The 23,711-nt window shown below is 35.5% G+C and overlaps 3 protein-coding genes across 4 annotated transcripts in view; 1 reads left to right on the top strand and 2 right to left on the bottom strand.

Moving 5' to 3' along the window:
- Positions 1-963: 963 nt before the first annotated feature.
- LOC120628944 (SUZ domain-containing protein 1) lies at positions 964-5,298 on the bottom strand. The gene is made up of 3 exons (XM_039897630.1): positions 5,239-5,298; positions 4,858-5,150; positions 964-4,366 (listed from the first exon to the last, which is right to left on the bottom strand). Exons 1-3 carry the CDS (start codon positions 5,296-5,298, stop codon positions 4,132-4,134), a joined length of 588 nt encoding a protein of 195 aa, XP_039753564.1. The 3' UTR covers positions 964-4,131.
- A 325-nt stretch (positions 5,299-5,623) lies between these two features.
- LOC120628653 (DNA-directed RNA polymerase I subunit RPA1) lies at positions 5,624-11,274 on the top strand. Its single transcript, XM_039897193.1, has 3 exons — positions 5,624-5,765; positions 5,856-10,026; positions 10,397-11,274. Exons 2-3 carry the CDS (start codon positions 5,866-5,868, stop codon positions 11,216-11,218), a joined length of 4,983 nt encoding a protein of 1,660 aa, XP_039753127.1. The 5' UTR covers positions 5,624-5,765; positions 5,856-5,865; the 3' UTR covers positions 11,219-11,274.
- Positions 11,275-12,468: 1,194 nt separating this feature from the next.
- LOC120628654 (putative inorganic phosphate cotransporter) overlaps positions 12,469-23,711 on the bottom strand; it is a 102,844-nt gene continuing 91,601 nt past the window's right edge. Inside the window, exons 8-11 of one of the 2 annotated variants that reach the window (XM_039897195.1) lie at positions 22,096-22,228; positions 20,766-20,887; positions 16,415-16,534; positions 12,469-15,862 (exon numbers count right to left, since the gene is read on the bottom strand). In XM_039897195.1, coding sequence (XP_039753129.1) covers positions 15,647-15,862; positions 16,415-16,534; positions 20,766-20,887; positions 22,096-22,228 — 591 coding nt within the window. In that variant the 3' untranslated portion in view covers positions 12,469-15,646. The remainder of the gene's footprint in view (positions 15,863-16,414; positions 16,535-20,765; positions 20,888-22,095; positions 22,229-23,711) is intronic. The other variant, XM_039897196.1, reaches the window with a different exon arrangement.

Here is a 23,711-nt window from a genome sequence, read left to right as displayed (position 1 = left end):
GTGAATCGGCAGGCTACGTAAAGTTGTCATCTTTGCATAAAGCTTTGGGGCAAAATTGCGTCCGATAGCCACAGGGTGTTTACATTATGTGCTCCATATTTAGTTCAAGAGAACAAGAGAAGAGGTTTAGCTCAAGTGCATAAATAAATAATTGATCGCTGTTTGAAAACTTTGCCCAACCTAAACACATAATATAAGATTTGAAACGTCAACACTGATATTGCTTGCAGCTGCGCTGTACCTTTTAGGTGATAACCTTAACACCATATTAATTGACTCAATAGTTCATAACTCACTTAACTTTCACCGGACAAGGATATTTGGAGTTATCTACGGAAATACGCTGCTGGCACCATTTAATGGCGGTGCAGGATCAGATTTACGCCACTTGGGCAGCAAAACCCAGTTCCCTGACCTATAACAATACCCTTATATATTTAAGAAAAGTGCGTCATATTATTATAGTTTGGAACTATATTATTATCATATCATCTAAGTAGCCCCAAGTAATACCCCATGCCACGGAGTGTAAGGGAGATAGACTGATAAAAACATTTGTAACCAATTTGTCCAAACATTTGTGCCTTAGTACAACATTTGCTCGCTTGCAATCGAGGAGTCGCAAAATTTATCAAATTTCAGTCGTTTTAGAGAACGCCTGAGCTAAAGAATTGAAGGCAAATTTAAGCTTTACTCAGTATAAGATTTATTTTACAACGATGGTCAAGTATTTCCATCCTCGAAAACGCAAGCAAAGCTTGTACTAAGGTTACAGACGACTCAAATGATATTGGAGGTACTATAACACCGAGCGACTTTAGACTCCGTAATGCCTTTTATACCTTGTGGATTGCACCCGTAACACAAACAAAATAAAATAAATATTAATATATTAAACAAACAAACCTATAACAGTAATAATATAAAACTAATAATGTACAATTATTATTAATCTTAGCCTAAAATATTCTATACACATATAAAAACTATTTATAGAAAAGTTATGATACAACGACGTAAAAGTCATTTAGCACATTTCTGATTTAGGGCAATAGGTAAAACTGGATGAGTGTTTTAGGCAAATATAGTATGGTGTTTTGATATCATTTGTAATTAATTATCAAAAATTTGAAACAGTCACACTCGGGCCACTGTTAAGCGGCGGCTTGTCGTCGGGCCGAATAAAATCGAAATGTGAGAGAATTCAAGCAGATTTTTGATTACCATTAATTAATCCAATTGAAACAGTTTTGATAAACACAGTGTATTCGTAATTGATCTGATGGCAATCTCATCGTATGGGTAATAATCTGATGGTCAGTCTACACCGAGACGCGTCATGATGCGCGAAAGCAACCCTGACACGTGTCGAAGAATGGCTATCTACGCCAGCGGAACGTCTCATCGATTAATACAAGAACTGAGAAGCGATGCGAAGATACTTGAAAGAACACAAGTGTTCTGCTCGCTGCGTAAAGTCGCGTCGTTATACAACTTGCAAGACACTTAACGCAGCACGGGATTTTGTGCTTCGTCAAGCATCACCGCGCCACGTAGCGTCTCGGTTTGAGCTGACCGAATGCTTTAGAATCATTTGAGTTTTCTGAACATGCCTAAAATGAAAAAAATCTCATATCCAATTAACTGTTAACTGATTATTGGCCACATAGGTAGCAAAACAAACCTGGCCCAAATGTAACAGCGTTCCCAAATTATGCTGATGGAAAATCGCTTATAAACAAATCCCAAAATTATGAATTAAATTGACACATCTAAACGTAATGCCATTATCAATGGGATTACTATAGTCAATTTAGTTAAGGATCTGTGTATAAACCGATTTGTCCTGTTTTTAATTTCGTTCCTTAGCTAAAAATACCGCGAATATATGTACAAGTATAAAAAGTCAAATAAGAATAGTTTTTAGGAGATCCAATAAACAGTTCTCTTATTATTTTATCCAAAGAATCAGATAACAAACCTGCCATAATTATTCTTAGCATTATTGATGGGTTTATTAATAACTCTTTGATTTTTAAAATATAGATAGTGTTTTTGTGTATCCTGCAAACTTCGGTAATAAACTTGACTTTAGCGGGTTTGTTAGCTAAGCGTTGATTGAGTAGAAGATATTCTAAATCAATTATTATGAGCTCACAATTTCTTGTTTTATTTTAAGAAACTGGACGAATCAAGCACGTACTATCATAGTAGTTGAATGCATAACAACAGCTCCCATTATTCAGAAACCCTTCTGATATCTGCTAGATGAGAGTCATTTTAAAATTATTATTCTAGTGTTTTTCCGTATAAGAGCCATAGCTTAGTCGTTAAGAGTTCAGGTCGCGATTGCCAGATTTGTATATGCAATTTAAAAATTTCATATTTCCTCCAAGTGTAGGTAAAAACACTAGTAAAAATTATAAAAAGGTTATGTATCACCTCTTGTTTCAAAAGTGTATTATTGTACTATGACCTTTGGAAAGTAGATCGAAATTGCAATGTTCTCTACTAGATGGCACTACAATCGGTATTCTAATACCGACTATAGCGCCATCTAGTAGGGATAAAAAGGGCATATAACAATTTCGGCACTGGTGCAATGAGAGCCGTAGCGTAGTCGCTCGTAGTCGTAAAGCGCTCAGACCGCGATTGTTTTTTTGATTTTTCTGTCGGGTCCGAAATTTTTATATGCAATTCAAAAATTTACAAACTTTGATACAGTCATATTCATACAACATTTACAAAATAAGCACGCATTTGTAAGAAGACAACCCGATAGCAACCTGTCACTTGATTTACGGAATACGGACTGAATGCGAATTTTAGAGCAGTTTTAATTTCGTACACCTCTAAACATTGCATACATGATCACAGTTATTTGTATATGATAATACTTTTCCTGTATCTTACAAGAGACCCTTGCAATCAATTATTGGGAGTAATCAATTCAACCTCATAATAATTTGTTAATTCTATCTAAATGTTATGTTATAAATTACTTTTAGATAATATAGTAATTGTTTATTTGTTCCCATGAAGTGAGCACTCGGTTCTTTATATTTATTTCACAATTTCTCTTTACATCACATTGGCTTGTGGCTTCCTCCATTCGCAAGTTCTTTTCCCGTGGAAATATAACATTTTCCGGAGATAGAAGTATCACTTACATGGCATGTTTTATATGTGTGCAATTTAAACAGCATTTTGTTCAAACATCTTCAGATATAAACATTCATAAAATGTCGACATAAAAAAGGGGCCCGGATATCATAATAGATATCATATAGTAGAGAACCAAATATGTGGTTGAACTTCAACCAGTAGGTTGCACAGTTCCGGGGTGATAATACAAACTTGAGAAATTCAACAAAAATATTTTAAGATAGGTAGAGCTTCAATGGTGTGCACAGTACATACTTCAGCCCATTTGCACCTACTAGCATATCAAATAACAGTGAAGGCCTGGATAAATAAACCGCTATTGAGCTAAGAACAAGTTATCAAGTTAAGTCTTAAGCATACATTGATCCAAGAAACATGTTTTTAGCTTGATGTTGGTTTATAAATAATGGGACAAAATTGCAAGCTTAAAAATGACTCACAAAGGGTTCCTACGGATTTTTTCTGCAATAAGTAGGCTTCGTTAATGAGAAAGAAGTTTGTCGTATAAATTTGCCAAGAGTATAAAGAACTCACTCAAATATATGATTTCATTATCAATGGAATTATCTTTATTATAAAATGAAATTAATGTTACCATTACACCTAGCCATTAAAATTTCCTGCACATGCCATAATAAAGTCTAATACATCCCGCATTGGGCCAGCAAGGTGGACTATGATATGTATGTATGTATGATACGCATACACTGTGGGAGCAGACCCGTGCTGTTTGCCACACAAATACAACTGTACTGATGGAAACAACTTTGTGAGGTCTCAATATTGACACACATATATCACAGGTGAACCTGTTGGCTAAAATATGTTAATTCATTATAGAATATCAAGAAATTGTGAAATAAAATCCCTTCATAACTTCATACCTCCCCAAGAAAATTATCCTTCATTATAATCATGATGAAAACATTGGATGGACTATAATAACAAGTATAATATCACATAATGCTACCTCCTTAAAAAGCCTTTGGTGCCATCTGGTCCTCTAGGTGTCCGTATAACGAGAACCCCTGGAGGTGGTGGAGAAGGGAAGATACCAGCAGGAGTCGCCCCTGGTGGTAGCCTCGAGAGAACCTTTCTCTCTTTGCTTTTGTTATTATTTTCATTACAATTTTTCGTTTTGGCTGTACTCTGATTTTCATTGAGATTGTTTGCTTGTAACTTGTCTTGTAACCGACTGAGGCTGCAATAGAGAATTAAAAATATAGAAAAAGAGTAAGAAAATACTGGAAATATAGTATTTATATTCCAAGTGTGCCAAACAATCAGTTAGAATTTCAAAATTCTGCCATAAGTGCATAAATCATAAACCTCATATTATATCATTAAATATTACTTATTTATAAAGAGCTAGCCTGTTAAAGCTCATTAGTGGTTACTTATTCAAGTATATAAGCCTTCAAGCAAGAATCTTATTGATTGAATTCTTTTTTAATGACTCTTTAATATAAAAGATATTTATTTATTTATTAGATGGATATGTGTTTATTGAACTGTGTACAAAATCACAGACATTTGTTAAGGATTCCCTAGGCCTAAACATCGTTAATCTGATAAGATCTTATGTCCTACGACTTCTTATATCTCAATAATACCGTCTGTCTTTAGCAGTTATTAGTTTAGATTGGACCCAAAACTTACTGATATATATTTACCAGATATAGAAACACTTACTTGTCATCGATAACGTCTTCTGGGCTTCGAGCTTCGCCGAGAATCCGCAGCCGCGCTTCTTCATATTCCTTCTGTCTTTGTTCAAGAGTCTTTACAGGCCGCGCTCGGTTTTCCCCGTTTAGCTGCCCACTAGCTAAAGAGCTAGGGCGTTTTAGTATTCGAATAGCTGGCTCAGGCATCACGCACTGGGACCCAATACACGCGCTCTCTTCTACAATTACGTTCGTAACCTTGCAACCTTTCAGAGTTGTCACTGGCGGTACACTGGACATCAGCTTGATCTTATGATCCAACTGAAACAATTACTCCGATTATACACTACACCATGTAAGGGATTAGGGAAACGTGTATTTAGAATCGGTTTTCACTGATAAAACTTACGCCAATTTCGTCCATATCCTCCCAGCTTTCACATACGTCAACTTCATCTTGTGCCGCCATCTTGCTGTTTGTTTGACTGTGTTTATGTTGCCGTTGCTTAAAAAAAATGCTGCCCTATTATGTAATCTTATTTTTCTACCAATTATTCAATAAATTTGAGATATATTCTTATCTCAAATGAAACGATAGCGATCGCAAACGTAACTTACATTAATCAAGCAAAAAAGCTTTTGAACAATATCAAATATATTTGTCAAAAACTAATCCTAATTCATATAAGCGTCTCGCAGGCATTTGACATTTCAAGAAATCGGTAAAGATAGTTTGTACTAGTTACACCACTAAACGATTAAAGGTATTCAATCCATGTGATCTTTGTTTAGAAGTTCATGTTATCACTAATGTCAAATCAACATAAAAGTAACCTATTTTTAAGTTAGGAAATCAGAAAAGAAATCGTTAAATTGTTTAAAGATGTTTGAATTTGTCTGATATATTTAAGAAATCAATCACTGCAACTTTTACTTGTAAGTAATATCAATTTTTATTGTTTAGTTTTCTTTTGAAATATATTCATTGAGAGGTTATGTATTAATGTTGGAATTCTTCATCCATAGGTTATCTACAATGGATGTTAGCTCGAGATTTTCGTCAGCCCTAACAGGGTTGACGTCTATCGACCCCGACTCTATACAGTTCCTTATGTTTAGTGATCAGGACATGAGAAAACTTAGTGTGGCAAAAATTACAAACACCGTTTCTTTCGATTCCATGGGCAACCCTACAAAGGGAGGCCTCTACGATCCTGCATTAGGACCCATAAGAGATCGTAACGACTTCTGTACCACCTGCTCTAACGCACTTTTACACTGCCCTGGACATTTCGGTCATATCGAACTTCCAGTTGTTGTTGTGAATCCCTTATTCATCAAGAATATTTACACTCTATTCAGAATAACATGCTTGAAATGCTTCAAAATACAAATGGATGATAGAATGAAGTTCATATTAAAACTGCAACTTGAACTACTTGATGCTGGTCATATAACAGCAGCATTAGACTTGGGAAGCTTTATAGGTGATATTAAAGACTACAAAAGTCAAACATCACCAGAAAAACCTAATAAAGTGATCAGGAAATGTCAAAAGCTTTTAAATAAAAGTGATAGCATCAATGAGAAGTTTCAGAATAAAAATACAGATAAGTTGAGGACCAAAATCATCAATAATTTTTTTAAAGCAATTAATGTATCTAAATCTTGTCTCTATTGTAAAAGCAAGCTTATTAAAGTTACAACATCTGATAACAAGATTATGTATAACATCAGTGCAGACAGTGGAGGTGAAAAAGGAAAAGGCATTAAAATCTTAATGCCCGATGATCTCAAACGTTTCTGCAACGCAATAGAAGAAAATGATAAAGATATTCTAACCCACTGCCTCCCAGTGCTAAAATATGCAAAAATAAAGCCAGTTACCGATTTATTTTTCATGCAGATTGTTCCAGTGCTACCACCTTGTGTAAGACCTTGTAATATTTTACAAGGAGAATTAGTTGAACATCCACAAACTCATGTTTATAAAAATATAATGAATGCTGCCTATAGTGCAAGAGCTGTACTACAAGTTTTAATGTCACCTGACCAACAAAAGGCTATTGACAGTCTTGATCAACACCCTAGACAAGCATATGAGAGTGTTATGGGTAAATCTCCTCCAGAAAAGTTGCATTCGGTATGGCAAGATTTACAGAAACAAATAAATCAAATACTGAGCAGTGATGGCCAAACTCAAGATAGTCAGGGATTAAAACAGATTCTTGAAAAGAAAACTGGTGTTATAAGAATGAATATGATGGGCAAAAGAGTAAATTTTGCTGCCAGATCAGTTATAACACCAGATCCCAATGTAGACATTGATGAAATAGGCATCCCTGATGCATTTGCTACCAAACTAACCTACCCAATTCCTGTTACAGAATGGAATGTAGATGAATTGAGGAAAATGGTAATAAATGGACCTAACAAGCATCCAGGTGCTGAAAAATTAGAAGTCAGGAATGGAAGAATAATCAGAATTCCTCCAGATTCACTTCAAAAAAGGAAGTCATTAGCAAAGAAACTGCTCACACCTGATGAATTTAAAAATTCAGGCCTAAAAATTGTACACCGCCACCTGATTAATGGTGACGTACTGATATTGAACCGTCAGCCTTCACTGCACAAACCTAGTATGATGGCCCACAGAGCAAGAATACTTAAAGGGGAAAAAACTCTTCGGTTACATTATGCCAACTGTAAATCTTATAATGCAGATTTTGATGGCGATGAAATGAATGCTCATTTTCCCCAAAATGAAATTGCGAGAAGTGAAGCATATAATATCATGTCTGTAACAAAACAATATCTAGTGCCTAAAGACGGCACTCCACTTAGTGGTTTAATTCAAGATCATGTTATTTCTGGTGTGAGAATGTCACTAAGAGGCACCTTTTTTTCGAAATCTGACTACCAACAGTTAGTTTTCCAAGCATTGTCAAATCATAGAGGTGAAATTAAATTACTTCCCCCAACAATATTAAAACCATACACACTTTGGTCTGGCAAGCAAGTGCTGTCTACTATAATAATCAATACCATACCCAAAGGTAAGACATATCTTTCATTGGAAGGCAAGGCAAAGATTAGTGCAAAGGCATGGCAAAAAGACCCACCAAGATCATGGGAAGGTGGAGGCACAGAATTTACAAATCCAAATTCAATGACAGAGGCAGAAGTTATTATAAGGAAAGGAGAACTTTTGTGTGGAGTGCTAGATAAAACTCATTATGGAGCAACACCATATGGTTTGGTTCACTGCATGTATGAGTTATATGGTGGAGACAGCTCAGCTGCACTTTTGAGTTCATTTTCAAAGGTCTTTACCTTCTACTTACAATGGTTTGGATTCACTCTTGGCGTCAAGGATATTTTGGTTGTTGAAGAGGCTAATAAAAAACGTGATGAGGTTATTTATTTAGTTCGACAAGCCGGGAGAGTTGCTGCAGTCAAAGCTACTGAAGTGCCAGCAGACATCGATGACAATAAACTTAAAGACACTATAGGAGAAATGTTAATTAAAGATCAGAAATTCAGAGCAAACTTAGACAGACAATATAAAAATATGCTAGATTCCTACACTAACGATATTAACACAGTTTGTCTTTCCAAAGGTTTATTAGAAAAGTTTCCTTCAAACAATTTACAACTCATGGTACAATCTGGAGCTAAGGGTTCTACTGTCAATACTATGCAGATCTCATGTTTATTAGGCCAAATCGAACTGGAAGGCAAAAGACCGCCATTAATGATATCCGGTCGGTCTCTGCCTAGTTTTCCTCCATATGACGTTTCTCCAAGAGCAGGTGGTTTTATAGACGGCCGCTTCATGACGGGAATACAACCTCAAGAATTTTTCTTTCATTGTATGGCTGGAAGAGAAGGTCTTATCGATACTGCGGTAAAAACCAGTCGTTCCGGTTATTTACAAAGATGCTTGATCAAACACTTGGAAGGGTTGAGTGTAGCTTACGATCACACAGTTCGAGACGCTGATAGTAGTGTTATTCAATTCGCTTATGGAGAGGACGGGTTAGATGTATTGAAGTGTCAGTTTCTTAGGCAAGACCAGTTTCGGTTTCTAGACGTGAATTCAAATGCTGTGATTCCAAAATCGGTTATAAAGAAACTTAAAGAAGATGCTGACTCAAGAGCGATAATGAAAGCTCAAAAATCATTAAAGAAATGGAAGAAAAAGAATGGAAGCCCATTTGCAAAAGTCAGAACCAGTGGGTTTTCTCAGTTCTCTACCATAGCTAAAAGAGATATTGTTCTTGATGATATGCCTACTGATCAAACTCGTGATCCATTTTACTGGGAGTTAGAAAATTTGTGGCGCTCTTTAGGCGAAGAGGAAAAGCAGCAGTACGTTAGGAAGCAATGTCCTGATCCGATTCCTTGCAAAAACTCGCCCGAATACAAGTTTGGGACAATCAATGAGCAACTAGATGGCTTTGTTCAAGATTACTTAAAAAATCGTCAACAAACCACACACAGTGAATGTACTGATAAGGATAAGTTTGTTGAAGTAATGAATGCGAAGTATTTAGCTTCCTTAGCAGCACCAGGTGAACCCGTTGGACTGTTAGCTGCTCAGTCAATAGGCGAGCCTTCTACTCAGATGACACTGAACACATTCCATTTCGCTGGTAGAGGTGACATGAACGTCACTTTGGGTATACCTCGTTTAAGAGAAATCCTAATGACGGCATCAGCAAAATTAAAGACACCAAACATGGATATACCGTTTCTTCCGAATTTACCAGATTTAAATAAAAAAGCAGAAAAATTGAGACAGAAAATGAACAGAGTTACAGTAGCTGATGTATTAGAAAAGATTGATGTGCAATGCGAAATTGTGACTAATCCAGAGAGACAGTTGAAGGCTACTATGCGTTTCTCGTTTTTGCCTTACTCGCAGTATAAAACTCAGTATGCAGTAAAGGCTCCACAAATAATCAAGCACATGCAAAAAAAATTCTTCCCTGAAATGTTTGCCGTTATCCGAAGACAGGCTAAAGCTACTTGTGGTGTTTTATGGGCGGCGGAAAAGGAGAAGAAACGTCGTGCAGCTTCTGACGATGAAGGGGATGAGGACATCGCTCCTGAAGCGCAAACCCGTGCTACAGCTGATCCTGATGTCGACAGTTCAGATGACGAAGGCTCCAATGACGACGATGATAATACCGATGTAAGTTACCTTATCTAGGGGACAAGAGAAATCACGCTTATCACAGTAAATGTGCTGCGTGAAGCTGCGTAGTCCGTTCTTTTTTTTACCTTCAGAGGCTATCTATAGATGTTAGTACTAGATATCTTCGTGACGAGATCCAGTTCTTTCTCTATTTATTTAATCAGCGTTAAGTATTTCTTATATTTAGTATACTACCAAGCCTTCTTGTTGAGGTCAGATTAATTCTACCATTAATAAAATTAAATTAACCATAACCATTTATAAAATAAATTCACTAATTATGGTAAATAGTAATTTCATGATCTTTATTTTAATATTAGCAGTATAACTGTTACATTTAATTGAGAGGAAAACTTTAAAATTTCAGTTGAAAACGCGTAAAAAACATTCCGAGGAACAAGAGTATGAAGATCCGGAATCCGATGAAGAGGAAAAATCAGACGACGAAGCGGAACCAGACGAACAAATGGCGAAAGAAAACGACGATGTTGTCGAAATAACAGAAGATGAAATCAGTGACAAAGCAAACAAAACCATGACCGAAGTCATCGAAAACCTAAGCAGTGCCACAAATTATACATTTGACACGAAACTCCATAGATGGTGTGAATTAACTGTACTGTTTCCTGTCTCATTTCTGAGGGTAGATCTCACGCAAGCTCTACGCGACGCTGCGATTAGATCAATCATTTATGAGATCAAAAATATAAAGCGAGCTATCACAAATAAGGAGAAAGATGTGCTTTATCTTAAGACAGAGGGGATTAATATAGTGCAGATGTCAAAATACAGTAATTTACTAGATTTGAATAAACTCTACAGTAACGACATACACGCAATCGCAAATACTTATGGAATAGAAGCAGCAAATAAAGTTATTATAAAGGAAATACAGAATGTATTTAATGTGTATGGTATTACCGTGGACCCGAGACATTTGACATTGGTAGCAGATTATATGACATATAATGGAATTTTTGAGCCTATGAGCAGAAAAGGTATGGAGGCATCAACGTCTCCGTTACAGCAAATGTCTTTTGAATCTTCGCTTATATTCTTGAAGGAAGCGGTACTAAACTCGAAGAAGGACTATATAAGATCGGCGTCAAGTTGTTTGATGTTAGGACAGCCTTGTAGGAGTGGCACCGGAGCATTTAGCTTGCAACATTATAGCAAAGAAATTAATTAAATAAAGCATTGTTTTATCATGTAAGTACAAACAATTTGAATACATTTTTTATGTTATGTTAATAAATTTATTTCAAAATAATCCTAAGAGTAACAAGGCAGAAAAGAGATTGCTATTATCCCAGCACGGCTAGCATGGGTAAGAGACAATTATATCCCCGGGGAAAGGTTAAAAGTTTATCTTCTCCCACAGCTTGATCAACTCTCAGATCACTGGCGCACAAATTGAAATAATATCCAAATAATATATGTGCATTAATAAACGTGGTTAAACTTCTAATATTCCATGTTCCAGCAGGTGGACACGGTAATTATATCTCTTGTCACAGGATATAATCGAGGGATTTAACTTCCGCCCAGCACTAGAATTTAAAAAGAAAGCAGTGGACACTATGTTGTGCATAGGACTATATAAAATAATTTTCAAAGACATTGATGTTTAAATATTGGATAGAAGCAGGTGTTACTTTGCGGAAATCCATGATATATTATCAAAATTAAGCCTTATCTATCTAAGCCCCTGCCACCTCATTAGAACATATTCAAATGCACTAATGAGGTGGGAGGGGCTTAGATAGATAAGGTGGGGGTCAGAAAGGTATAAAAGGCGACACATTTGGCGAATTTTTCAATTAACAATTGTTCATTGTAAAGTCGACATCTCCTGAGGATGCTCCGGTTTCGGAGCGAAACGTGCGTAGAGGGTATATTGCCGAAGATCTGTTTGGTGTGGAGTATAAGGATTGAAGAAATTATAAATTACACCGAACAGATTCTCCTGCTTTTCGCGGAGTATAGCAAATTAAGCTTAATTTTGATAATATGACATTGATGTTGTCTTTTATTTCTATGAACAGCTTAGTGGAGAGTGCAGTGGTCTTATAAGACAAGATCTCATGTCTGATACCCGGGTAGGCAGTTTGGGAATTGTAATATTTTTAGTTCTCTCAGGTCTAGTCTGGAGGAGGAGGTTTCGGCCGTGGCTAGTTACAACCCTACCGACAAGGAAGCGCTATCAAGCGTTTAAGCATTTCGGTACAATGTCACCTAGAAACCTTATAGGGGTATGAATTAAATAAAACTACGATATTCCCCAAATTTTATTTTTGACTTTGACTTTGAAACTTAACAGGTACATGAAAAGCCATATAAAGATTCAAAGAGCTCAATACATTATATGTATTGCGAATTTACTGGATTTGAGTATTAGAGTTGTTAATTGGGGTAATAAGGAAAAAATAAAACGGAAGATAAATTAAAAACTTCATTGTATTTCTCTAACACTTTATAAGTAGAGTATACAAATGTTAATAGAATTTCAATGGCATAGAAATATCTCATTATATGGTGGTAGCTGTTGGCTAAGAAGATTGCCATTTTTTTTTTTAATTCATCAGTATTTTTTTATTCGATAGAAAGCTCTCATTTATTTAATAAAATAACATTACACACAAATTAACAAAATATAATTTCAGAATACTTTTAACATCAAAATATTAACAAAATGTAAGTAAATGATATTATTTGCGCCCAAAACTAATTTTTAGTGACGTAAAGGATGGCAAGACTGGCAAAAAGTGAAAGTCTCAGAACGTTATATTTTTTACTTTTAATTCAACAGCTTTAACTCTACGTTTATTTGCGCTAGTATTTTAATTTGTGTGCAATGTTTGTACAAAACTGCTTAAAATTACTTAAAATTAATAACAGAATGATCACATTAGCTCTGGGTGTACACCGTCGTTTGACGTCACGTGCACTATGTAAAATCTAAATCCATAAATAAATTACATCTTTACTGCTTGAAGGCCGGAACACATATGACGGAGTTTTCGACGCCGCCGTTGCGTTATTTACTTGGAGGAAGATTGTCTAACACTTCAATATAATCTTATTTTAGTATTTGCGATACGGAATAAACGTTTCGTTATTGAAATGAATCCACAAGCCGCAGCGGAATCAAAGGCTAAATATTGCTACTTTAAGTTTACTAAGTAGTGAATCTTTGAACAGATGTGGACTGTGTGAAGTGCCCAAGTTTTGTATAAAATTTAAGTTTGATTCTAATTTTTGCATACCACTGAATCAGTTTAGCGTTTTGGAGTCACAAATGATTATTGAAAGACCAAAATATGTACCACATTCCAGCAAATATAGTAATTTTATTGTATCTTATTCTAAACCTCCATGGGTGTGACGTAACGGAAGGATGGCGACCTAAATACCGCCGCATGTGTATCGGCCCTAACATCGCAGCAACTCTCGCTTAAAGCGATACGGGGGACTGAAAATAAATTCACTCATTTAGGTATTGTTGGTGTCACCTAAAAATAACAATGACGATTAACCTGCGCATTAGTGAAGGATGCCTTATTACAGACCGTGGCGGGAACGAGCCGTGCCCCTTACAAGATAAAGACGAGACACGAATCTGAAACCTCACGAACATTTTATGATGAAGCAGTTTATGCTGCACCGTCAATACTTCGAACGAGCCGTATCCAGCGCCCACAATAAAACTTGGCGCAAATATTTCAACGTCAGCACGGTGGTTTCCGCCACGGTCTAGCATAAACGATACTTAACTTAGTGAAAAATGCGCCTACATTAGTTAATGATTATTTATTTAGCGTAATAAACATCAAACCTAAGTGTAGCACATAAAGCAATAAGAGAGACGCATCTTATCCAATATGAGTCTTCCAATGAGCAGTAGACCAGTCAGTGCTATTTTTATATGACAGCAATTATATTTACTGTTTGGCAATCATTGACGAAAGAAAAATAATATATTCGTATCTACAAAGTCGATTCTATAGTATCTATAATAATAAAAAAATTACATCCATCAAAACTTGTGTGTTAAATAAGTTTACGTTTTGAATATAATCTAAAATATTATTTTGTCTTTGCCGTTTTATTCTTTTTTCTACACTGTATTCGAGTATCTGCAAAATTGAAATTGGAATACCAAGTCAAAATTATATAAATTATTTTTCTTTTTTTATCAAAATTTACTTTCTAGTTGCGGATGCGAGGTTTTGTGAAGTCACTGGCTAGGACGGTAACTCTTTTTTTTTTTTTTTGTAATAAAAAACCTTTTGGACCCATCGTCATTTACACCTTTCACGCGTCTCTATTATTCTATTCTCAAACTATAAAATTATGGACAATACTTGTATGGTACTTATTATAACAATTATGATATATTTAATAAATAAATAGCATGTTTAAATATAATGACGCGATAACGAATTCCAAATTGCATCAAGCTTCATTTACATGGAGATAGTTCTCGCCTCTCCTGCAGCATAATATTCAAATACGTTGCATACGTATCCATGTGTGGTCGTACATACCATTCATTTTGGTTTTGGTTTTTATAACACTTCGATTATCGTGCGAGTAGGCATATATGAGACTAGATACTATCACCATGTGAATGAGGCGTTACACAAGATTCTATCACAGCCTTTTTGATGTGCGTCTCTTATGTTTTTAACTAAAAAGCAAAAACAGGAAAAAAAAAAAATTAGCAACTCATTGCAGGCCCAATACAGGGCACAGGTCTCCTGGAATAAGAAGGGTTTAGGCCGCAGTCCACTTCGCTAGCCGAATGGATGGACTTCACACGCTTTTGAGAACATTAGGAGAACTCTCAGGCATGCAGTATTCCTAACCATGATTTCCTTCATGTTAAAATATAAAATCTACAACAAAATAATATCTACAACATTTGCACACTACAGTTTTACCTACAATTTTCAAAACTTGGAATTCGTAATCGTATTATTTGCGCTCAAAGCATACACAACCTTAACTAGAGAAATGGGTAACATCAAAGTTAAAAAAAGGCTTTTAGTTCCTAAGACGTGCGTTAAATAAGTTAAATTTATGTATAAGCAAACTCGTTTTCGGGTTAAAAAACGACTTTTACTAATAGGCCCCGGATTCGGATTTAAAACATGGCTAACCTATGAAAATATATAGTAACTTATTCTACAATTTTTTATTTAATTTTTTCATATTATAGCGCTCTCTTTATTTCAGAGCTATCTCCTTATTTTGTATTAAGTTAAAGATTCCCTTTAAAAAAACCTTTTTCTTTTTAAACTCAATTTACGGATGCAAGTTCTATGATGTTCATCTGAGCACTTCTAGTAAAAAAAAAACTTTTACTTTCATCTTTTCAGGTCCTTTAGTGTATGTTTAAATTTTGTCTGTGGCATTTAGAAGCTGTAGATACAACACTAATTGACAGACAGTTAAATGTGGCTTGCAAAGGGACTGCCCAATAAATTTTTTTTAGGGTGTTGCCAGTTACAATTGAAATGACTAATTGCAGTATAAATGTTGCCAGTTGCTATTAAGGGTTACCAGTTACAAATCGGTGTTGCCAGTTGCGTGTGCCGAGCGTGTTTTAAACGTGCTATTGTGCGGTTTCCGCTGTGTTCTGGTTGCTGGCGGTTTTCTTCTCTAACTTGGTCGCCTTTTTCGCTGCAGCCTTCTTCGCTATCGCCTCGTCTTCGGCCGGGTTGTCCCACTCCTGTCTCCTTCCTGAGCCGAAGATGTTGTAGAATGTTGCGCAGAAGATGTAGATGCAGGCTGCTATGTAGAATACTATCCTCCATTGGGCTTGCGTGGGCTAAACAAAATGGAGAAATTATTAGTTGTTTTCTTTTTATTTGTATTTGTATGACGCTTAACGTGGACGATCACGAATGGTCTGAACCACAAATTTGAGTTCACTCAACGAGCTATAGAAAGGGCTATGTTGGGAGTTTCCCTGAAGGTGGAATTAGAAACGAGGAGATCCATGTCAGTGAGTTGAAATGTCATGGGCAGGCCATGCTTGTCGTAGGTGCGATGGCAGTTGGATCAGAAAGTTCTAGAGTGGAGACCACGAACAAGCAAGCGTAGTGTGGAACGCACGATCGACCGACGACAAAAAGAGAGTGACGGAGAGTGGGTGGATAAGGAAGGCTGAGGACCGGGTGTGGTGGCGCTTCTTGGGAAAGGCCTATGTTCAGCAGTGTACATCCGCAGGCTAAAATGATGACGATGATGAATAAAGAGACCCGAGGTTCCAGTCCTGGGCAAACTTGTCATAGGAAAAAAAAACCTACTAGGAGATCAGAATGTCACGTAGGTAAGTACAAGCTGTCTATAAAGTGTTTAATCATGGAATGTTACGTACTTTGCCCTCAATGATGTATCCCGCGACGATTGGCGCGAGCAGACCAGTGAGGTTGGCGAGGCAATTGGTGAACGCCATCAAAATGCCGGCGAACCGCGGTGAGATGTCCAAGTGATTCACCTGGAATTGTAACAAATTGTAGGTATATTTACGATAGATCAATTAATATTAACTCGGGTCTAAGCCGTCAATTAAACGAGCTAGTATATCGCGAGGATATATTCACTTCGTATACTGGCAGATCAGATTGCTGTGCTAACATTAAAGGTCAAATGGGTTCGCGGATTAATGTGGCCACAGGATAACGCTACCATCCAACAGTATATTAAAAAATAATTCATACGCACGCAATTACACGAGTAAATTTCAAGTCATTAAAGTTAGGATTTTCAATTATAGTTATAATTTTTTTGAGTGCTTATTTTTTGTTTCAACTATAATTTCATTTTTACTTTTTGTTTAAGTAATTCAATTCCAAATTGTGTACACATACTTTGGGTTTTAGCTTAGAACAAAACTTGTTATCTATATATATATAATGAAAATGGTGTTCCTTTGAGGCTCAATCACGCTTAAACCACTGATCGTATCGACATGAAACTACCACCATTCGATGCGAAATTTTTCCTAGATGGTTTATGGCTATTTATTTTTCGAATTCTAACGTTCCTTCATTTTTTTATTGCTGTTTTACTTTTATGAACATTTATCCCGCTAATAAAAACGTTTTCTCTTGATTCTTTTGTTTTCATGGATTTCAACGGAGTTTACTGAACGGATAATGTTCTTTTACATTCAGCTAAGAATCTACTTACAAACTTCCACGCATCCACCCACTAACTCCCACGCACCCCTGCACACCCACTTTCATTTTTTGATAAAAATAAAATGCCGTATCTATGATCGAGTATCACTTGAGAACGGCTGGACCGATTGGGTTAATTTTTTTTTTGTTGTCTTCAGAATTGTCATGAGAATGTTTATATGTAAGAAAATTTTAAAAAAGTCTGCTAAAACGTTAAAAATTTCGATGATAATCGAAGTATTCCAATTTCTATAGTTACTCATCACGAAATCTTGGGAACTATAGGACTTAGAAATGTGAAACTTGGTAGGAATATTACTTTCGTTATGTAGAGGTCAACTAAAAACGGATTTTAAGAAATTCATTCCCCAAAGGGGATTGCGGGGGCGTTAACAATGAACAATTCCCGTTTTTAAACTATAGCTCCTATAAATTCCAAATTTGGTAGGAATCTTCTGTAAGAGATGTAGAAATAGTCTATGAACGAATTTTACGGTAGCCCACCCCACAGGGGGTTGCGGGGGTGATTTAACAATGAAATTTTTTATTTTTTAAGCCGTAGCTCCTACAGGCTCCAAATTTAGCTAGAGTCGTCTATATGTGATGCAGAAATGATTTAAGAGCGGATTTTACAAGAACCCACCGCCAAAAAAGATTGCGGTGGTGGGTGTTAAAATGTGAAATTTCTATTTCAAAACTGTAACCTCTATAGACTTTAAATTTGGTAGTAATCTTTTATTTGTCATGCAGAAATCATCTCAAATAGGATTTTACGAAATTCTATTTCCAATAGGGATTGGGGGGGTGGGTGTGAGAATATTAAATTTATGTTTCCAAACTGTAACTTCTACAGACTCCAAATGATTATTTTTTAATTGTTTAAATAGAAAAGGTTAAAGTCAATTGTTTTATTTTTTTTTATTTAATTAATTTCATTTGTTTTTATATAACCTTATTAATTTTATGATAAAACGTCAGTTCATAAGCGGTTGAGAAGTGAAATAAAAATGTCAGACAGAGAAAGTATTGAAAGTTTATGTTTGTGTGCTGACTATGTGTTTGGTTCTAAAAACTGATCTCATGAGATAAAAGCTCAAACTTTAGGTAAGTAATGATTTGTAAAATATATTGATATATAATTAAATTGTAAATTACAAATTTTTATTAATAATTTGACATTAACTATCAAAAGAATCAAGAAAGTCTTATATTGGATGTTTCACAACAGTCCGAATCACTTTAAGTTGCTTTGAAGAATACGATAATATAAGTGAATTTTCCTTTGCAGAGATTAGAGAGGTGAATGTGCATAAAAAATAAAATAAAGTGATGATAAAGTTTAAGAGTTAATTATGAATGTAATAAAAATTATTTAAATTTATCTAGAAATCGTTAATTGACAGAATTTATAACGCTTTATTATACTTTCAAGAAATACGAACTTATTTTGAGAGAAAAGAACAAGAACGAATGATGCGTTTGGTTAAACAGGCTAAACAACAGCAGGAGTGGAAATTAAAAAGTAATTTTCTATTTGTTGATTGAGATACTTATATAAAACATAACAAATAAATTTAATTTTAATACAACCCCAACAGATGAAAAAAACATCGCGACGGAATCAACTGAGATAGAAGACGAAGAAGTCATAGAAGGAAGAGTAGGTGAAAAAGTGGATAAGGAGATATCTTTTAATAAGATATATATTAATTTATCATTTGTGATAATAAGTTTATTTATAAATCGAATATAAAATATTTATAAATTGCGTAAAAATAGTGAAATTATGGCGAAAAAAAGAAAAACTCAAATTGGCCGATCGACACGTAAAACGAAGAGACAAAAAATAGTACGATCACAACAATTTGTCGATGAAGCAATTGACGAAAATATTGTCAACAACAACGATATAAATAATGAAGAAATTAGAGAAAATAATATCAATGACAACAATAATAATAATAATAATGATGCAAGTAATATCAGAAACAACAATAACAATAATAGTAATGATTCTAGACCATACAATCAATCTTCATGGGGAAGGCAAAAAAAAAATAGTGCATTTAATTATGACATAAGAATTAGTTATGAGAGTGATTCTACTTTCTATATTGGAAAGATGTCACTAATTTGCTCATATTGTTCTGCGTTACGGTGGAAAGATGAATGTTCTTCAATTTGTTGTTTGGGTGGAAAAGTATCTCTACCTCCAATTTTACAACCTCCTCAACCACTTTACTATTTAATAAAAGGATTACACACCAAGTCCAAACATTTTCTTGAAAATATACGGAGATATACTGCTGCATTTCAAATGACGTCATTCAGAGCTTCTAAAATTTTTAATGATACATACATGCCTACGTTTAAAGTTCAAGGACAAGTTTATCATACTATTGGTAGTATTTATCCTGTTGAAGTAAATGAAGAAAAGTTTTTACAAGTTTATTTCATAGAAGACTTGAATCGTCAAGCTCAAACTAGATGTAACAATATCGATAATATTGACAACGATTTAATAACAAAACTTCAATTGATGCTTCATCAGAATAATATCTATGTACAAAATTTTAAATCGGCTATTGAATGTGTCCCACGTGATTGTGTTGATTTAAGAATTATTATACGATCAGATAAAAAACCTGTTGATCAACATACGCGAAGATATAATGCACCCACTTCAAATGAAGTTGCCGTATTAATGGTTGGGCAAGAATTTAATAAAAGAGACATCGTCCTTAATCTTCGTAACAATACTCTTCAACGTATAAATGAAATACACCGTTCTTATGATTGTTTACAATATCCTTTAATTTTTTGTTACGGAGATGACGGATATTCAATAGATATTCCACAAGTCAATCCTGTTTCTAGACAGCCAATTCAAAATAAAACTGTATCAGCTATGTCATTTTACGCTTTTAGAATTATGGTTCGTCATAATAACCACAATCATTTGCATTATTTTAGATCAGTATTTAGTCAATTTTTAGTCGATATGTATGCGAAAAATAATTTAAATTTCAGAAAAAAAAAAAAAAAATTAACAAAAAAAGGAAAAAAAAAATCTAAATAAAAAAAATAAAAATTAACAAAAAAAGCAAAAAAAAATATAAATAAAAAAAAATAAAAATTAACAAAAAAAGCAAAAAAAAAAAATATAAATAAAAAAAAATAAAAATTAACAAAAAACGCAAAAAAATAAAAAATAAAAATGATGAATAAAATTTAATTTATTTCCTTTGAAAATTCGCCCAGCGAAGCGGGCGGGGACGGCTAGTTACTTATATTTAGAACTACCTTTAGTTATTACCTGTTTGGAGTACCTTATAACAATAAATAAATTAATTGAAATTTTTCTTAATAATATAATAAATCATTCTTCTTAATTTGAAGGGTGGACGAAGGGTACTTCGAATGGGGTGGTGTCTTAGTATTTTTACCCCCTTTCCAACCATACTATTTATATAGCATGGAGGAGTGAAACGAGGTGTAGGTACTTTTTATATCCATAATTCTATCGTTCGAACAAATGAAACTGACCTTGAAACCGGAATATATGCCGCCGTTGAACCCAACACCGATGGCTAACACCGCGACAGTCGCGGCGGGGTTGCAGCCCGTGTGCGCTGCGATGAACAACCCTATCGCTGGACCGTATTCACCTGGAAATAAATAGTATGTTGTTAAACTCACCCTCAATCAATATATAGGTATCTCGTGTGTGAACGGGTGTGGTCCCGAGTAGAACATAATACTTTTTATATCGATCGTAAGGAAAAATAATGAGAAAATCGATAAAAAATATTTCTGAAAAGATCAATTATTTATGCATCGCGCCACTACAGTCCGTTCACATTTATTTTACCTGTAGACTGTAACCTTACTAAACGGACAGTTCTTACAGTGTTTGTTGTTTTTTGCTTGTTCCCTTCAGGACAGGCAAAGATTATTGACCATACAGCTTATTCATCCGTATTATAATATCGGTTCGATAACATCGTGAGGAAACCTACATGCATGAGAGTTTTACACAATATTCCAATGGCGTGTCAAGTCTTCCAATCCACATTTGACCAGCACGGCGTGGTGGACTAGGGTCTTCACCTTTCTCAGTCTGCAAGGGTCCACGGGCCCTGAAGTGGGCAGGTAATGCCTTGATAATAATAAAAAACCCATTCTGCACTGGATTTAAACTACAATGCCGCCAATGGATGGACCAGAACAGCTGATCATGGATGATGTTTAATGATTCACGCCATTATAGAGATAATGCGTTTGTTAAATCCGTTTTGGAATTAGGTACAATGATATTATTATACAGTATCAAAAGGAATACGAAAATTTCATCAAACTTTCAACTATCTCTTTTATTTCTTTTCTTTCTCTTTCTTTCTTAATATTAATGATGAAGATGGTTGCATTTAATAAACATTCCCGATTCGTTATTTCCCGTCTCTCATGTGTATTCCTATCGTTTAGATTACCTGGAAGAGATCACTTTTAGTGATAAGGTCGCCTTTTACCTCTAATTTTTTTTTAATGTATATTGACGTGACAAAGTCTTATAATTCGATGGAGCCGGCTGCACGCATCGCGTTCAATTTAAGCCTTGAAGTGAAAGCGAGAGCGCGGAACGTGCGACAAAGAGGCACAATCGGACTCCGCGTTCGGCAGCGTTCGACATCTGCCTCTCTGTCGCTCATTAAATTAAAATTTTCTTTTGAAAAATGCCACCATTCCATCAGTATTTTCTTTTGACGTTGTCACGTTCAACTATCATCAGTAAACCGACTTTACAGACAACCGATTTTTTTTTTATTTATCCCATACTAAGCAATAAAGATTTTTAAATTAAAATAAATAAACGTACCGATACTGTTGATGATCTTCCTGACTTGCGTGTGGTTGAACCGTCCGCTGGACAGCATCCAGTCTGCCACTACTGATATGAACATTGAGAAGAGCCACATGCACAGGTACGGAAGAGCTGATACGAAACCGTTCTGGAACAAGAGCATTCATTGATTTGCTAGAGATTTATTTGTAGACAAAAAAAAACTATAAAATTAATAACTTATTAAAAAACATAATTTTTTTATCGTAATAATTAACGGTCCCGAGGTAAGCAACACATCGTCGCCATTAAAAGAAGAAAAAAACCAGAACCCAAATTCGGACATTATTGCATAGTGTCCAAAAACATTGAAAATGCCCTGCGCACGTTTCAACTCTCACACCCGCGGAAAGTTGCTAGCCTACAAACTGTTTCCCATTTTCCCATTTAGCAAAGGTGGGATAATTAACGTGTCCTCCTGCTAAGGCAAGGGAACATGGAACAGAAAAAGTTTACCCCCGTTTATTATTACACATATATTATTTTCACTTGGGCGCCAGGGCTTTGAGAGTAAAAGCTGTGGGAGAAAATACATTTTTATCATTTCCCCGGGGAGATAACTGTCTCCAGCCCATGCTAGCCATGGTAGTGATATTGTAGTGAATGGCTTACTTATTAATTTTATTTATTGTATTAGCAAAAAAGGAGTATCTAAAAATATTAACTATATTGAGAAGTTAAACTATATAGTCGCCTTATTTTAAAGCCTTATAAGGCGCATTTATACAGCTAGCCCTTATGGCGGAGCGTTTCTAAAAAAAAAAAAAACTAGTGCGTAATTTGCGACCCTAACTCCAGGCGTGTTTTAAAGCTAAAATAAGGCGCATTTATACAGCCAGCGCTTATGGCGGAGCGTTTGTAAAAAAAAAAAAAAACACTAGTGCGTAATTTGGGACCCTAACTCCAGGCGTGTTAGGTACATTTTCCTTTGACGTTAAATTCGATTAATTACGTAGGTAAATGTGATATTTTCCCAGTGCAGTGTAATTTGACGCCAGCGCAGAAGTAGGTACGTTGTGATTCAGTGGTCAATTGACAATTCAGCCTTTGACCTCTTGACAGCCCAGATGATTAATGGTACCGAAATCGTCTACTGAACTGGTTCGTTATTTAAATACGTAGGTAGTTTTGTTCTGTTTTTATTCCACTACAAGTTAGGCCTCGACTGCAATCTCACCTGATGTAAGTGATTATGAAGTCGTAAGTGTTTAAACACACTATGCCGAAAATACGCGACCGAAGTTCCATGGCTGATTTTACGTTCCAACGCATTCGGCTGATATGACACACGATAAGAGCCGAAATTACGCGGCAGAAATTCAGTTGTGTAACTTTGTGTGGTGGGTATTCAGTGTCTCAAGCGTTGTCGTGGCGTCGTGCCGTGTTATCTACACAGTACGCAAAACGAAGTGATCTTCTTAAGGTTCCGTTGTTATTTTTGAGGTTTATAATGTGTTGCTATACAAAACATTGCCGCCGAATCGCTGCCGAACTTACGCCCGACCGAAGTTCGGCTGTCGCGACGTGATTTCGGTTTGGTGTGTCATCAGTTAATAAAATACATTGCAGGCGTAGTCACGCTGAGCTTCGGT

Source organism: Pararge aegeria, chromosome 13 (genome assembly GCF_905163445.1).
Source record: "Pararge aegeria chromosome 13, ilParAegt1.1, whole genome shotgun sequence".
Taxonomy (NCBI): Eukaryota; Metazoa; Arthropoda; class Insecta; order Lepidoptera; family Nymphalidae; genus Pararge; species Pararge aegeria.
The sequence above is the reverse complement of the archived record's forward strand: the minus strand, read 5'-3'. Positions and strand labels throughout refer to the sequence as shown.

Excerpts from the sequence above, each read along its gene's own strand:
- LOC120628653 (XM_039897193.1), top strand. The coding sequence starts at position 5,866 with ATGGATGTTAGCTCGAGATTTTCGTCAGCCCTAACAGGGTTGACGTCT. Across the intron at positions 10,027-10,396 it reads ACGACGATGATAATACCGAT|TTGAAAACGCGTAAAAAACA; the intron begins GTAAGTTACCTT and ends TTAAAATTTCAG.
- LOC120628944 (XM_039897630.1), bottom strand. The coding sequence starts at position 5,298 with ATGGCGGCACAAGATGAAGTTGACGTATGTGAAAGCTGGGAGGATATG. Across the intron at positions 5,151-5,238 it reads AGGATATGGACGAAATTGGC|TTGGATCATAAGATCAAGCT; the intron begins GTAAGTTTTATC and ends TAATTGTTTCAG. Across the intron at positions 4,367-4,857 it reads GAAGACGTTATCGATGACAA|CCTCAGTCGGTTACAAGACA; the intron begins GTAAGTGTTTCT and ends TCTCTATTGCAG.